The 12,173-nt window shown below is 46.9% G+C and overlaps 5 protein-coding genes across 8 annotated transcripts in view; 2 read left to right on the top strand and 3 right to left on the bottom strand.

Moving 5' to 3' along the window:
- The first annotated feature begins 24 nt into the window (after positions 1 to 24).
- Positions 25 to 3,604, top strand: LOC6554522 (cell division cycle protein 16 homolog). Its single transcript, XM_001982123.3, has 6 exons — positions 25 to 254; positions 311 to 821; positions 874 to 1,156; positions 1,219 to 1,476; positions 1,544 to 2,192; positions 2,249 to 3,604. Exons 1-6 carry the CDS (start codon positions 159 to 161, stop codon positions 2,606 to 2,608), a joined length of 2,157 nt encoding a protein of 718 aa, XP_001982159.1. The 5' UTR covers positions 25 to 158; the 3' UTR covers positions 2,609 to 3,604.
- Positions 2,852 to 4,889, top strand: LOC6554521 (low choriolytic enzyme). The gene is made up of 2 exons (XM_001982122.3): positions 2,852 to 4,432; positions 4,496 to 4,889. Exons 1-2 carry the CDS (start codon positions 3,611 to 3,613, stop codon positions 4,736 to 4,738), a joined length of 1,065 nt encoding a protein of 354 aa, XP_001982158.1. The 5' UTR covers positions 2,852 to 3,610; the 3' UTR covers positions 4,739 to 4,889.
- Positions 4,890 to 4,928: 39 nt separating this feature from the next.
- LOC6554520 lies at positions 4,929 to 6,854 on the bottom strand. The gene has a single exon (XM_001982121.3). The coding sequence runs from the start codon at positions 6,723 to 6,725 to the stop codon at positions 5,073 to 5,075; it is 1,653 nt and encodes a 550-aa protein (XP_001982157.1). The 5' UTR covers positions 6,726 to 6,854; the 3' UTR covers positions 4,929 to 5,072.
- A 135-nt stretch (positions 6,855 to 6,989) lies between these two features.
- On the bottom strand, positions 6,990 to 8,990 carry LOC6554519 (glutamate dehydrogenase, mitochondrial). The gene is made up of 4 exons (XM_001982120.3): positions 8,507 to 8,990; positions 7,854 to 8,446; positions 7,386 to 7,793; positions 6,990 to 7,327 (listed from the first exon to the last, which is right to left on the bottom strand). Exons 1-4 carry the CDS (start codon positions 8,886 to 8,888, stop codon positions 7,103 to 7,105), a joined length of 1,608 nt encoding a protein of 535 aa, XP_001982156.1. The 5' UTR covers positions 8,889 to 8,990; the 3' UTR covers positions 6,990 to 7,102.
- Positions 8,991 to 9,009: 19 nt separating this feature from the next.
- The window catches only part of LOC6554517 (ETS-like protein pointed), a 57,129-nt gene continuing 53,965 nt past the window's right edge, over positions 9,010 to 12,173 (bottom strand). For all 4 annotated transcript variants that reach the window (XM_015153836.2, XM_001982118.3, XM_026976322.1 and 1 more), the window contains 3 exons: positions 10,489 to 11,504; positions 10,266 to 10,423; positions 9,010 to 10,199 (listed from right to left, as the gene is read on the bottom strand). In XM_015153836.2, the coding sequence (XP_015009322.1) occupies positions 10,136 to 10,199; positions 10,266 to 10,423; positions 10,489 to 11,504 (1,238 nt within the window). In that variant the 3' untranslated portion in view covers positions 9,010 to 10,135. The remainder of the gene's footprint in view (positions 10,200 to 10,265; positions 10,424 to 10,488; positions 11,505 to 12,173) is intronic.

Raw genomic sequence — 12,173 nt, 5'->3', positions numbered from 1 at the left:
ACCTAATTTCTTTCAGTGGCGTAAACAACGGTTTCCAGTGAATGGCAACTACACAGCTGTGCTGCATAGCGTTGCCAGACGTGCTCAAATAAGTTAATACCAGCGGCGGAGAACTTTTATCAAATTCCTAACAAAAATATAATTTTGCATTAAAAAAAATGCCTGGGGACACAGAAAACACAAGCACAGACACCACCAATGATCACATCGACCTGGCCTTGTACAGGCAGCTGGTCAAACAGTTCATAGACATGGTAAGAACCAAAAGCCGGCAAGCGGAGCCTCACTGAAAATTCTATTGCATTTTTAGCGTCGCTACTCCACAGCGCTTTTCTGGGCCGAAAAGGTGGCCGTGCTTGGTGGCCATGAGCCCAGGGATATTTACTATCAGGCGCAGTGCATGTACCTACTGGGGGAATACCATCGTGCTGCCCACACAATACAGCACCACAAGCTGGAGAAGAACTCACTGCCGTGTTTTAATCTGCTCCTGGAGAGCCTCTATGCGGCCAAGGAGTTTACAGAGGTGGCCAATGTCATCCAGAATGTGGAGGTGGAAATGATGACCACATCGCTGATCAACCAGCCCGTGGATGCAGGCAGTGGCTGCTATCTGGAAAGCAACAGTGTATTTGGAGGCGAGGAGAATCATAGAAATGAACTGCTTTCATCCATTTACCTGATGAAGGGCAAGGCTTACGAGGCCCTGGACAATCGCGGCATGGCAATGGACTTCTATGTTCAGGCTCTTCACAAATCCATATACTGCTTTGAGGCTCTGGAGGCGCTGGTTCAGCACGAAATGCTGATGGCTTGGGAAGGTGAGCACACAACTCCGTTCTGAATACAGTATAATCATTACGTTCATTGCAGAGTTTGAGCTAATGCACCATTTGCCGCTGGCACAACAATCCAGTGAAACTGATGCCAAGTTTATACTGAAACTTTACGAATCTCGCCTGAAGAAGTACTACGAGTTGATTTCCGCACGCAATGCTGAAGAGATATCCCCCATTGTTAATCCTGATATACTCCAGTTTATCAAGGAATTTACAGCTCGAGTGCAGCAGACCGGGTCGTCAGACACACAAATGCCCAAGGTGAGCGCCGTCAAGGTGCCGCTAACACCCAGCCATTTCATGTCGCCCGCTCAGAAGTAAGTTCTTCCGTTCTTCTTATCTAGTATTTGGCGCATTGTAATATGGGCTTTCATTTTAGAGTGCTGGAAGATCTGAAGGCGCCCACATTCTCCCTACAAACTAGTCTCTCCAAGGCTTCATCCCTTATTGATGCCTCACACCGGTCCATGTTCGACTCCCCCAGTAGAAGGCGATCGCGGGATCACGATACGGACACCTTAATTCCTTACGCAGAATGTCTTGATCGAGTACAACGTAGTACGGACATGATGGCTGCTGAGGCGGAGAAGTGTTTCTACGACTGCGACTACAAACAGTGCCTGAAAATACTTAATGAGTAAGTGGAGAACGGTATAAAAGGCATATATTGATCCAAAATATATTTGGTTTGGTTTATCATACAGACTCCTTAAGGTGGATCCTTTCCATAACAATGCTTTGACCATTCAGATTGCCTGCCTGGTGGAAAACGGCGACTTTAACCGGCTATTTTACGTGGCACACAAGTTGGTGGATCGTTATCCCGACAAAGCGATTTCTTGGTACGCGGTGGGCTGCTACTACGACATGATTGGCAAAAGTGATCCTGCCCGGCGTTATCTCTCCAAGGCAACTGCTTTGGACCGACTTTATGGCCCCGCTTGGCTAGCTTATGGTCATAGCTTTGCCAATGAGAATGAGCACGAACAAGCAATGGCAGCCTATTTTAAGGCCACACAACTGATGCGAGGTTGTCATCTGCCATTGCTTTACATTGGTGTGGAGTGCGGCCTAACCAAAAACCTCGAGCTAGCTGAGAAATTTTTCCTACAAGCTATGAATATAGCGCCGCTGGATGTATATGTGCTTCATGAGCTGGGTGTGATAAAGTACGAGTATGAGTTTTTTGACGGCGCCGCCACAATCTTCCAGTGCACCGTGGACATTGTGAAGCAGCGGGCCAAGACAAACAACGAGGAGATCTCGTCACGCTGGGAACCGCTTTTTATAAACCTGGGTCATTCGCTACGCAAGGTGCATAAGTACGAGGAAGCTCTATACAACTTTCAATATGTGAGTATATTTACAGCAGGCATTTTACCCTTGAAATTAAACGATTGACTTTTCAGGCACTTCTGTTAAAGCCGCAGAGTCCTACCACTTACACGTCCATTGGATTTATACATGCTCTACTAGGAAATCTAGACCCCGCCATCGAAGCCTTCCACAAGAGCTTGGCCCTGAACAGAGACTGCATTGTGACGTCTACCATCCTTAAGAGTTGCATCGAAGACCTAATGGACGACTCGGCTACTATTGATGAGATTTGCAGTGCGGCCTTGCGAGATGTGGCCAAGAACATCACGGCCAACAGTCGCCGTGTGCTAAACTCGGACAAGTTTAATGGGATGAAGCTAAAGTTCGATGAGGAAGAGGAGTTTGCCAACTCCGATTCCAACATGGTAGTGGAAATGAGCTTTGATACCTAGAAAAATGTATTTTAACTTATGTCAATCATTAGTGTTAGCTTCGATTGTTAGTTAGACAAACATATGCCATGCACTTGAACCTAATTCGTGGCCAAAACAAATACAGATGTTTATGCTTGTATAATGTCGTCTGGCTAATGAGCAGTCTTGGGATTTTTCAGCTCTGTTTTTCCCACTATCAATCGAAGTCGCCGCCATGTGAATAACATTAAGTATTTAAGAAAACGTAAAAGTCTCATTCGAATCATAATTGTACGGCCAGTCAAGAGTGGTCCTTGCCACGTTCTCTCAATCATTCTATAAATTGCATACAATTTAATTATAATTAAAGTTAGCTTAGCCTGTGCAAGGAACTAAAGTTGTAACCAAAAAAGTTTGCTTCCTCCAATGAGCACGTACACCTAAGTTTCTCGGCAACCAAAACTCGAACTTTTTCAATGCCATTGTGTTTAGATTTCTTTAGCGTATATCCCCAAATTATACAAGTGTTCCGCGTGTCTTTCCACTCCAAATAGCTGGCAAATTATTCCGGAATATCTTCACCCAGCAGGCGGTATAAATCCATAAAGGGAAGAGGTCGCCGCGATAGTGCTTATCGGTTATCGCTTTGGGGGCGACAAATTACGTATAAAGTCGTTAAACTTTGGATATGCAAACAAACTACTGATACACTTTATGGCAATAGCGAAGCAGACACAGTCCCATATGTATAACCGCTTAACGAGAGTGTTGGCCAAATATTTACCAGGCCATAAAGCGTGTGACAAACCAAGAAGCCAGCGATGACGATTGCAGCTCCGTTGAAGGTTTCTTCGTGGAACACATGTTTATGCATATGAAAGCCACCGCCACCGGCGAAGTTTGATAAAGCGTTGGCGGCGAGATTATGCTGGAAAATATATAAATCCCGACCAGGCCAGAACTCAGCACAGTTCCATTCCAGCCATTCAGTCAAGAGGCAATCCAATCTCACCTAAACAAAAGCGGTTTTAAAGAGTAACAATGAGCCACAAAGCCTTTCTAGTCCTAGCTTTGGCTCTATCGGCCTGCCAAGCGCTTCCCTATGTATCCTACGATGATGCTGATGATACGGAAGTCATCGAGCTGCCGGGAAATGGTGTCGAGGAGGCACCACCCACTCTCGGCAAGGACATCATCGATCTGACACCATTGGGAACGGCGCTCTTTGGCAAACCGGATGAGAAGCTAACGGCGACTCGGGTGGGCAACTTCAGTGCCGATGCAGACGAGATGAATCCTGAGGAACTGGGCAGCTACCTGGAGGGTGACATGCTGGTGCCGCAAACGGACCTGATCATGAAGAATGGCCTGCCCACTCAGTCCTCCCGTTGGCCAAACGGTGTGGTGCCCTATGAAATCCGTGGAAACTTCAATGCCAGGGATATGGCCACTATCGAAAATGCCATTGGTGAGTACCATCGTCGGACGTGCATTCGATTTGTGAAGCGCAGCTCGGAGAGGGATTACATCTCCATTCGCGGCGACAACTCCGGCTGCTGGTCCTCCGTGGGTCGAGTGGGTGGCAAGCAGGAGGTGAACCTACAGTCTCCCGGCTGCCTCAGCCGTCCGGGAACCGCCATGCACGAGCTGATGCACGCCCTGGGCTTCCTCCACGAACAGAATCGCATGGAGCGCGATGGCTATGTGGCCATCCAGTACAACAATGTCCAGTCGTCGGCGATGAACAACTTCGAAAAGGCCGCCCGCACGGAAGCCTTTGGGGTGCCCTACGATTATGGCAGCGTGATGCACTATTCCAAGAACGCCTTCTCCATCAACGGACAGCCCACCATTCTGGCCATGGTGAGTACTGGGTACTGAAGACTCCGGGATCTAGATTAATTGTATTCATTTCTGCATCCCCAGAAAGCCAACGGCGCCGACAAAATGGGCCAAAGGAATGGTTTCTCTGACTTCGATATCGAGAAGCTGAATCGCATGTACGATTGTGGCACTGTCAACGCTGTTCCAGTTTCTCCGGCATTACCAGCTCCTGGTCCTGCTCCCGGCGCCGCTGTTGGCAGTGGCAATCCCATCGTAGATAGCTTCCTTGGCGGCCTGATCAGCGGATTGGGCCTGGGCGATGGGAAGAAGGCGACCAGTTCCTAGTTAGAACCAATCCGTAGAATCTACTAGCTCGTACCATCATCAACGCTCGAAAGTATTTAACGCATTCCACCAAAACCTCCAAAAACCTAGCACCATTGAATCTGTAGCTAATATGTTTAGTTGTTAATAATAAAAATTTAGCATGAATTGAACAAACTGTTTCTAATATTAATAAGTTGGAAACGACTAATTGTATGCTGAAGGTTAACTTGGCAATTTATTGTAATTGTAACCGAAACACGACGATCGCACGACTCGAAATCTAGATATCCTAGATATGCTAGATATGCATATTTGAAACCGAAACAAAAGCATTGTGATGTGACTTTCAAAACTACATGTTGCGCTTGGCGGCCAGGAGGCGAGATCGCGGCAGACGACACTGGCTGATGCTGTGCAGGCGGTACTGCATCTCCGGCTGGGTAACCTTCTCGTACAGCTTCTTCTTGGCCTCGGTGACCGTGTGGACGAGCACACCATCACCGCCCTCATCCATGTTGAAGGCTTCGCCCTCGGCACACTCGGGACACTGCTGGGTGAGCACAATGTCGTTGAGATCGGTGGGCAGCTCGCAGATCTTCTCGATCTGCTTGACCACATAGTCGAAGCGGCCCTCCTCTTGGCGCTCCATCACATACACACTAGCCGTCAGCTCCTGCACCCTGGTTTCGAGCAGCTTAAGGAATCGATTGACATTGACCAGATTGACGTGGGTGTGGTCACCCAGGAGCTTGGTCAGCGGACTGGCATCAATGGAGCACATGTCGCAGACCGTCTCCACGCCCTGTAGTAGATTCTCCAGCCGGGCATCGTTGTTCTCCCGGGCCTTGTGCAGCTCCATGTTGGATTCCTGTTTGGTGCGCACCTTGTTCTCCAGGTTGGAGATCTGATCCAGTTGGTCCTGCAGCGTGTTGGAGTTGTCCTTCTTCAGGTTCACAATGTCCTCAAACAGGCGATTCACCGAGTTATTGAGCATAGTTATGTGGTAGCTCATTTCGTTGGCATAGTTGAAGAACGAGTAATAGAGACTCTCCTGCTGCTGAAACTTATCGATCACCTCGTCCATGTTGTTGGAGTCTGTATACTGGAGGATCTTCTGCAGCACCGAGTTGTACAGATTGATCTTCTTGTTGTGCACCCGTCGGAATTCGTCCCTTCGCTTGTACTCCTTGGGCTGCAAGTCGGCCAATTCGCGGGGCTTGGACTTGCAGTTCAGGAACGCGGTGTTGTCACCATCGGCAGCCACCTTTCGCATAATGCCCTGCATCTCCACACGTCTCATGTCGCGCTCCTTGGCCTCCCTTTTGGCCAACAGATCAATTTTCTCGTACACCTCAATGCAGCCATCAAAGGTATTCAGAGCGTACTCGATCAGATCTATGAGATACTTCTTCTCGCTGTTCAGCTTCTGCACCATTTTGGTGTATGAGTCGTTGAAGAAGGTTCGGTGGTTCAGGATGCGGATGAGCTGCTCCCGCAGATCCGCATTGGCTGCCGTGAAACCGCACTCCTGACGCACGCCCACCTCCAAGGAGTTCTCCAGAATGGTCATCCTTTTCCTGGCCCTCATCACATAGGCCTGATGTTGCTGATCCGGAATGGTCAAACGATTCAGGTTATATATCTGCTTGGACATGCGACTAATCTCCTTCTCCATGTTGTAAATCGATGTCTTCAGCGAGTTGATGTCCTGCGACAGGTTCTCCTGGCACTCGACATGGCAGCGAATCAGCTCCAGCCATCGGTTGTTCTGCTTTTTGTGTGTTGTGCCACTGGCCACCCAGATCTGGGCCCGCAGATCGTTCTTCTCCTCCTCCAGCTGGTCGATGGCCGTCTCAAAGCTGGCCTCGATGATAGTCTCCTTGCGGGTCTTCAGTTTGCAGGACAGGATCTTCTTGTACTCGCGCTGGCGCTTGCCCAGTTCCTTGTGCTTCAGCAGGTAGCCTTCCAGGAAGGCAACCTTGTCAAACTTCTTGATTTCCTCCATGGCGAATGCCTGGTAAGTGACCCAAAACTGAGGTCCACTATATATAAGTTTGGTAGCGCGGAATATTCGTGTTTGTATGTTTGTTTTCGTAGTGTTTACAAAGTTTCGGTATTTCTGGGTTATCAAAACTTTAAATAAGATATGAATTGTATGTCATGGCGTACGATATTCTAGATTTAAACTTATTCAACGGTATTGAAAACATAAAATAGACCAATTTTATTAAAGCCTAAAAATATACTAAAAGTAATGGCATGTTTTTAATTTTGATTGAATAGTAATATTTTATTTAAACATTATTTGAACTTTTGAATATAAAAATCAACAATGCAAGCAATTGAAAACTGTGAATTTCATGTGTACTTCAGCGAAAGCCACTATTGTTGAGAAATGCCGGAACTTTCCATGGCCTGGAAAATTTTGAAGGAGGACCAGACGTAAGCGGCCCGCCGCAAATCGTTGCACAGTTCAAACTTGTGAGCCATCTCTTTGATGCCCCGTGCCGCAGATTCCATGACAGTTTGAAGAGCTGAATCCACAATATCCGCCTCTGTGGTGCATTGCTGTATCCTATTGAGTTTTTTATTGGGGCAGATATGCGGCTGAAGGGAAAGTTAGCATTTTAATATAAGTAATACTTAATGGTTGGGATGGACGTACGAATCCACTATCGGGGCATTTCTGCATGGACTCGTTGATCGAGTTCATCAGTTCGAGAATCAGCTCGGATGTGGACTTGGAATTCATTTTGCCATAGGACACGTGGTTAATGTTTTTGAGGTACTCAAAGTAGGATACGGTTACGCCGCCTGCATTGCAATAGAGATCGGGAACTAGGAGCACTCCCTTATCCAATAGGATCTTCTCGCCAGATGGTGTGGTTGGTCCGTTGGCGCCCTCGAGTATCAGCTTGGCCTTTATGTCCTTGGCATTGTCGGTGGTGATCACCTTCTGGGTGGCGCAGGGCATGAGGATATCGGTTTCGGCTACCAGCAAGTCCTCCTTGGACTCCTCAGCCTTCGGATAACCTTTAATGGTCTTCTTCTCCTCCGTGTATTCGAAAAGATCCTAGAACAAAATGGGTTTTTTTTAGTAGAAAATTACATCCGCAATTGATGGGCCACTTACATTGATATCAATGCCGTCCTTATTGTAGAGGGAAACATCAAACTCTTTTATACCGATGACCTTGGCGCCCGCCTCGTGCACATATTTGGCGGCAAAGGAGCCCACATTGCCAAAGCCCTGCACAATGACCGTCTTGTCCTTCCATCCCGTCTTCCACTTGATCAGATCCATCCATTCCTTGTCCTTGAGGAAGAGATCGCCCGCCTTCCAAACGCCTCTGCCCGTCGCCGAGTGGCGACCATTGATGCCGCCATTGTGAATGGGCTTGCCGGTGACAATAGCCGACGAATTAATGTCCTTGTAGCCAAAGGTCTTCTGGTACTGATCCACAATCCAGCTCATCTCACGCGGGCCAGTGTTCACATCCGGCGCAGGCACATCGATGCCGGGACCAATCATATTGCGCTTGAGCAGCTCCATCGTGTATCGCCGTGTGATCGTCTGCAGTTCATCCACCGTGTACTTCTTCGGGTCGATACAAACTCCGCCCTTAGATCCACCATAAGGTACATTCACGCAGGCACACTTGAACGTCATAATGGCGGCCAGGGCTTTCACCTCACTTTCGTTCACGTCCAGAGCGTATCGGATACCTGATGGGACATTCGATGCTGAAGAATTCGCGCATAGATGGGATGAAGGTGAACACTTACCGCCCTTGAGAGGCAATCGGTGGCGTACATGATGCGAGCGATAGCCACTGATGATTTCGTATGTGCCGTTCTTGCGCACAATGGGAAAATTGACCTCCACGGAGGTGGAGACGCTACCGAGCAGATTCAGGATGGCGGTGACACGGGCCTGACGCTCCTCCGCCTTCATGTGCGGATACTTCTCCATTTCCTTGAGCAATGCCGGTTCCATGGTCTGGGCGGCCTTGTGGTAATAATACAGCACCATTTCCGAGAATTCTGGATCCTTGTCCGTCTCCACCGATTTGAGCTTCTCGGGCATCTGGTGTGCATAACGCTTTAACCCTTGCCTGGGCATTAGGAGATATACCCTTTTAAAAAGCCGTTCAGCATAACGCAGCATTATGCAAAAATTGTTAATTGTACATAAACAAATCGAATTTGGAAACAAAAAACTTTTGAAAGAATTACTTGGAATTTTGATAGCACTGATGTATTTCCCAGAGAGAACTATGATTGCTGTTGTATTTTCATATTGGGTTTTCTTTTATTGTTTTTATCTTAGCAATGTTAATGATAGCTTTAATATTACGATGTACGCTTGTATAAATACAATATTTTAAAATTGCTCTACAAATGTATGTGTATCTATGTAATCAATATAACTTTATGTTTACGGGTGTAATACGTGGCTATGCATCTACGAGCTAGACTTAAGTAGTTAATAGCTATACACACATACTAGGTAATAAACACTTCTTGAACTGTCGATTAACGCACTAGGGAGACACTATGGATCCTATGTATCTAGGAGTAGCCTATAAGTATACAGATAGCACACGATAACAATGTTCCATCATATGCATGATAAACTGTTGTGCCGATTTACGTTTAAAACTTTTGGGATCGCACGGAAGCGCACAGAAGTACAGTGAAGATATAGTGTGGAAGTGGAAAACTTAGTTGTACCAGTAGCACAGATTACAGGTTAGACATACATAAATACTAGAGACCTACTTATGTGCCATACACATCTTCATCGCTATATACATGCATGATTTTGTTTGAAATGTTTCTGGGTGCCCCGTGCGGGTAAAATGATTATGTAAGTATAACAAATTGTTGCGCTCTAATATCACTTTTGGGACACATGCTTTATGGCCTCTATCAACGTTCGATCCTTGCAGCTGACATCTTCTACAGACTATGTGAGACGAAGAAACATCAACGCATTGCACACAGAATTTCAAATTGAATTCGGTTCATCCTCAACTGGTTCTCTTGCTTAGATCGGCTTATAACTAAATCTGAAGTATTTTAAATTAATTTCAAATTAATTCAAAAGTCTAATTTTTACACGGTAATTACAAGCAAATCGATTTGACAGTTTGGTGGGCGGGGTTTTTTTTTTGCTGTTTGTTATTTGTGTTTTGTGTGGAGGAGTCGGGACATTTGGGGACTTGGGTTGGCCAACACTTTAATCTCGTTGCAAGAGCGCAGATCGGGGTTTGCTGCTTAAAAGCTAACATCACGCTTGGTAAACAATAACGCTCGAAAGTATTTTGCGGTTGGTTGAGTACAATCCGTGGCTGGGAGCACAGTTCACCTGGAGCTGTTCCCGTTTTAGGCAGCTTCTCCGCTGCTCCGCTGCTAATCCACATCTTTTTTCTCAATCTTAAGATCATACTTGGCCACCAGCTCCTCGGGCGTGTGCCTGTAAATGGAAACGAGTGTTATTAATAAGGATTTTGAGATCTTCTTTCTCATGTGGACTACTTACCCAACTAGATTCTGGAGATCACAGACAAAGCGGTAGACATATCGTTTGCCAGCCGTCTTGTGGATGATGTTCTTGTCATAGTAGTAGCGCAGTCCGCGACTCAGCTTCTCGTAGTTCATCTTGGGTTTGTTTTTGCGTATGCCCCAACGACGAGCCACCTGATTGAGATAGATAGGTGTAAGTCAGGTACTCAAAGGCAGTTATATATTACGAAAAGTCTTACCTCATCGGGATCGGTTAGCTTGAACTCCCAGCCATCGCCGGTCCACGAGATAAAGCTCTGGCACGTCTTGTCCAGCAGCAACTCGAGCAGGAACTGCCACAGTTGAATGGGACCCGATCCTGTGAAGCACGGCACACCGCCCTGCGTCGTGTAGCCGCCCAGGAGGCCCTTGTCCAGACCCAAGGTGCTCATGTACGCTGCCGGATGCTGGTGGGCGTGGGCTGCTCCCCACTGATCCATGGCCGTGGGCTGGGGGCCCATCGACTGGAAGGATTGGGCATCATAGGGTGCGAATTCCGGCGGATAGCCATCGTGGAATCGACTCCTGCCCGCATAGGTGTTATAGAACTCCGAGCTGCTGTCCATGTAACCGTTGCTGTTCCCGGTGCTCCCGCCGCTGGCTCCACCACTGCCATTTCCCCCGCTCGATTGCTGACTCTGGTGATCCTGCGCCGAGATCGTGCTGTGATAATCGCTTTCATCGCCGCCGCCGCCTCCGGAGCTCCTGCCGCCGGTTGGCCCACTGCCACTCCCACCCCCATAGGCGGCCAGGTGGGCGGGCAAACCGTAACTACTGAGATCCGTGGGATCGTTTTGGCTATTACTGCCGCCATAGCCGCCAATATTGCCATTCTGGGTGCCTGGCTCCTCTTTGAGGTGATGTTGAAAGATCGCCGCTGCCGCCATGGTGGCCATGTAGTTAATATTATTATTGTTATTATTGTTGTTATTGCTGCCCGCATTCGCATTGTTGTTGCCAACGCTGTTGTTGTTGTTATTATTGTTGTTGCTGCTGCTGCCGCTGTTTGTGTTGTTGCTGCTGCCGCTGCTGCTGCTGGTGTTGTTGTTGTTTTCGTTGTTGCTGCTGCTGCTCTGCTGGACAGCGGGCGGTAGCATGGAGCTATTGTTGTTGCTGCTGGCGCTGCCGCTGCCATTGACAGTCGGCTGCTGCGATTGCTGCTGCTGCGGGGGCGGGCTGCTGTTGATGCGGTCGTGAGTGTTGCTGGTGTTGTAGCCTGCAAGCGATACGAAAAAGAGATGGTAATTGGATTAGACATTTTTATTGATATGGGTATGTTATGGCTATGGGTAGGGTATAATCAGTGGACATGAAATATGTAACTATTTAGAAAATCAAAGCAATTCAGTTAGAGAGCCCATGCTTACATATATTTTAAGCAACTCAGTAAACGATCCTGAAAATCTACTTTAAAGAAAGTGAACTATTCATTTTAGTTTATTGAAATTAATTGGAATATATTATCTGGTTTTATCTGGTTTATGTATTATGTTTAACTGGCATTTAAAAACGTCAAATTTTTGTGTGGTTACTCATATGATAATCGCATTGATGTGATCGAAATTCTAAGAACTTAAAAAAGAAACGTCTCATTTCTAAGAAATTCAAATTTATATATATTTATATTAAATTCTCTATTTTCATATCAGCGAAGTCCAAGTTTCGCATTCATATATAAGAAAACTCAAGTTAATAGGAAAATCTTAGAAAGCAACTAATTTATCGTGGGAAATACGCGCCGTCAAAACCGCTAGATACATTTTTCACACGCCAAAACACATTGATTGCAGATTGTTCGCAACTTCAATTAAATGGTCTTCATAGAAATGGGGCGTCTCTCAATCGAGCGAAAGACTTCGGAAACCAATCAAAATCACAGCGCACA

Source organism: Drosophila erecta, unplaced genomic scaffold, assembly GCF_003286155.1.
Source record: "Drosophila erecta strain 14021-0224.00,06,07 unplaced genomic scaffold, DereRS2 tig00000000-arrow-pilon, whole genome shotgun sequence".
Lineage (NCBI taxonomy): Eukaryota > Metazoa > Arthropoda > Insecta > Diptera > Drosophilidae > Drosophila > Drosophila erecta.
The sequence above is the reverse complement of the archived record's forward strand: the minus strand, read 5'-3'. Positions and strand labels throughout refer to the sequence as shown.